General features: G+C 42.6%; 1 protein-coding gene across 1 annotated transcript; it reads right to left on the bottom strand.

Moving 5' to 3' along the window:
- Positions 1-371: 371 nt before the first annotated feature.
- Positions 372-3,351, bottom strand: CCDC51 (coiled-coil domain containing 51). Its single transcript, XM_008949563.1, has 3 exons — positions 3,034-3,351; positions 2,590-2,754; positions 372-1,154 (listed from the first exon to the last, which is right to left on the bottom strand). The coding sequence occupies exons 1-3, from the start codon at positions 3,349-3,351 to the stop codon at positions 372-374; spliced, it is 1,266 nt and encodes a 421-aa protein (XP_008947811.1).
- Between the last annotated feature and the right edge of the window lie 486 nt (positions 3,352-3,837).

Genomic DNA, 3,837 nt, shown 5'->3' with positions numbered 1-3,837 from the left:
TGAATAGAAAATCACAAATACAGATCCAGAAAGAAAGTCACTGACTGGCATGATATCCAAAAGCAGAGAACAGAAGAGTGAAATAGTGAATGAAATCAGCAGGCAACAAAGGAGTGAAGCAGCGAATGAGATCAACAGATAAAACTGTAAAATTTCCTCTGCTTGAGTTAAAAACCACAACATGTAACAAAGGCAACCTGTTAACATGGAGCCTACAGCAGTAGATGGACTAAATCTTTACAAGTTTTCTGAATATATAAGAGAAAGTATAATGAGAAGTGCTAACACAGCTTTATTTGGACTTGCACTCAAAGCACTTAGAGTACAAGTTACTTTTATTGATCTAGTAAATTGTGGCAATGAATTAGAGATCAGTTCCCCTTAAGGATAATATAGAGTACTGGCAAAGTAACAGCGAACATAGCACATGTCGCCGCAGTGCTGTAAATAGAATTTCTCTTGATCTGTGTTTCCAGCCTCCTCTCTGTCTCACACAGCTCCAGGATGACGTCCCTCACGGCAGAAGCCTGGCCCTGGCCCTTGCCCTCCGCCGATGACCTTGCTGTCACTCTTTCTGGAGGTCTCGAGTGGACCAGGAGTTTGACACTCTGCACCTCGGAAACCATCCGTGCTACGCTTTCCTGCAGGCTGCTCAGCTGCTGCTGTAAACTCTCCAGGCATGAACTCACTTGTTTAGTGTAGTTTAGCTGTTCTTTTAAAGGAATTAAAAGAGAATCTATTTTTTTGGAGTCATCCTTGTTTTCTCTAGTTAACAAAGAGCCTTCTTTTATTTCCTGTGATGTCCTTGTTTGCAGCAAGTTCTTCAGGTCTGCTATAGCATCACTGAGATCCTTCTGCTGTAAGTGATGGCTGGAGGCCTGTTCTTTGATGGCTTCTTGCAAATTTATTGGGCCCTTCTGTGCTTCAAGCACCAAGACTTTCAATTCTTGCAGCCTAACTCGATTAACATAGGTGGAACCGAGAACACCTATAATGGCTCCCAGTACAGAACCAATAATAGACCAGTTCTTTGTTTTTTCAGCTCTTGTTCGCTCTTTCTCATGGCTTTCCCTTACAGCTGCAGAGAAGAGAGAGAATTTTTCTCTCTCAGACTCTTCTGCATTTAAATATGCAGCTCGGTATCTCTTCTCTTCCTGCAAGAAATACAGGGATTTGAAGAAGGCATAACACGAAGCTATATATTCCATACAAAAAAACAATGCAAGAACTCCAGTGCAGATGAAGGAATGGGAATTAAGAACATCCATTAGTTCTGTTTCAGAATTTTTTCTTTTGATGCGGGATTTTCTTTAGTAATCTTACTTTAGTCAACGATACATCCTCGCAAGTCAAAACTGAGAAATGGAAAAAGCTCATCAGGAATTACAGCTGAAGATCCTCTATGCAACTATCTGTCACATGCTGATGATAGAAAAGGGGCAGGAGTGGCCAAGGTCCTTCTCTTCCCAAAATGTTCACTTTCTCAGTCCTGTTTACTTCTCCAAACCTTACATTTACTACAGTTCTCCCTTTCTGTTCTAATCCTGTAAGTGGGAACTGACAGTGAACTGACTGGAAAGGATGTCTGGAATAGGTCCATCTCATGAACACAGATGTTTCTCATTCCTCTGTATTCTCTTCCTTACTCTGCCCACAGACAAACGTCTTCCATTTCTCCCCGCTTCTCCCAGAATTACTCTCATTCTTCCAAGTGTGTATTTATTTTGTAAGACAGCACCACCACCTTACAGACCAAATTCTACCTTTCTTTGTGGTCACACAGAGCTCTGCTCTTCTTTAAGTCTCATCCACACAGATCTCATCGCTTATTTAGACAACTACAGCTCTCTAGCTCTTTCCTGATGTCCTACTTGCTGATCCAGGAGCTCAGTTTAGGCTCAGGCACGGGTACCCACTCTTTGCCTTAGCTTTGCCACGGTTGTCCCTGCTGTTCCTGCAGCTTCATCTGGATTTCCTGGATTAACTTTGACTGCCACCTCGTCTTTATCTCTGATCCTGTCACCAGTGCTGCTTGGCTCATCCAGCTGAGGTGCTGTAGGACAATGTCCTCTGGTGAGGATGTTGCCACAACCTGTGCTGTGGTCAGTCCCATCTCTTGCCTGCCCTCCCTTTTGCTGCTCTCTGACAAAAGTTTTACTGAATTGCCTGGGTGTCACAGCCACTTAGAAGGCAGCTGAAAGAGTTTTCATGGATTAGCAACCAGAAAGGAGCTTCTCTCATCACATGCAAGGTTAATTCATTGAACTCCAGCTTTTTGCTGACTACTCATGTACAGATCACTACTACAACAATTAATTTTATAGGCTCACTATCTTCAGCTTTCTTCTCCCACTTTACTGCCCTATTTTAGCATTAACAAATAAAATTTGCACTGCAGCTCAAACCATCAATAATAATAATAAAGTAAAACAAGTATCAATAGAATCACAGAATGTTAGGGGTTGGAAGGGACCTCAGATCCCTGTCCTTCAGAACCGCAAGGCATCTATAAAACCAGTCCTAGTGACACAAGCAAAGCATGCAAATTTTCACCATACTTGAGCCAGTGCTCAAGCACCAACAAATTACCTGCAGCAACCTGTGTTCCTGAGTAGCCAGCTCTAAATACTGGGTGTCCTCCCGAGAGACCCTGTCTAAGCGGTCCCGAATTTCCTTCAGTTTCATCTGTTGGGCTTCTACATTTTCACGAGCCTCTCGTACTATCCCTCGAGCAATCATAAAGACATTTTCAGCCTGAGAAGAAAGAGTATTTATTTTAGGCAATTCTGAATTGCAATTCTAAGAATTGTTTTGGGAGGAAATCCCCCCAACAAAGCAAACCAGTCTAAGGAATAACATATATTTACTAACACGCATAGAGTAGAAAATATCCCTAGTATCTGGACAGAGCAGGAAAAAAAAAAAACAGTGGAAAAATTTCTCCTTGGAGGATCTTTTTAGCTTCGTAGCTAGTTTATACTTCCTAAAGCTTAACTCTTAACCTTTAAATTCCCACATCCTCTCCATGTTTACCTCCGTCACTTTTCCCTGAGCCTCTCGAACTTCGTTAATTCCCACAAACTCTTCATATCTGTCCCACCAGCTCTTGCAAGTTGCCGACACCTTTTGGAGGGAGTTTTTCCCCACAGCAGTGCCAGCCTCTGTCAGCCTGTTCAGGAGACCCAAGGCCACCTCCACCGCAGACTTGGCTTCAGGCCTCTTTGGTGCTGAGGAGCAGTAAGTCCGCACAACGTGTACATTCATTTTTGGGCTCCACTTCACCAGCGAATGGTGATACTGCAGACCACAGGACACTGAGGACACGCCTGACTTGTATTTCATTGGCCCCATCTCTTGAATTTAATCACTGAATAAAAGTGCTGCAAGGATGAAGAAGAAAAAGAAAAGTTACTGAAGTGGCTGATTCATACCTCTTAAAATGTCACGTGCATTTATTCTTGAATAACATTCAAGAACAGCTAAACCATCACTAGTTTTACACCACTGCTTACCTAGAGAACTTTCCACAATTTTCAACAAAGGGCAGCTCTACCACAGATTCCTGCTTTTCTGCTGTTAGTAAGTACTCCCATCATGCTTCTTGGTTACCAGTTTGCTCACTGTGTGAAGAGTGCCCATGTGCAGATCCAGTACCAGCAGGAGTAGCTTCAGAGTAATTTAATGTTTCAGCACAAACTGGATGCCATATGAAATGTTGCCTTGTGCTTTCACAGTTGAGTTTGGTGCATCATGTCACATTACTAACAATCCTGCAAAAGAACAGAAAAGGAAAAAGACAGAGGAGGGAAAAAAAAATCTTGTTAAGAAAGAAGTAGG

Source organism: Merops nubicus, unplaced genomic scaffold, assembly GCF_000691845.1.
Source record: "Merops nubicus isolate BGI_N331 unplaced genomic scaffold, ASM69184v1 Scaffold22681, whole genome shotgun sequence".
In the NCBI taxonomy this organism is placed as follows: domain Eukaryota; kingdom Metazoa; phylum Chordata; class Aves; order Coraciiformes; family Meropidae; genus Merops; species Merops nubicus.
This window is presented reverse-complemented; position numbering and strand designations above follow the sequence as displayed.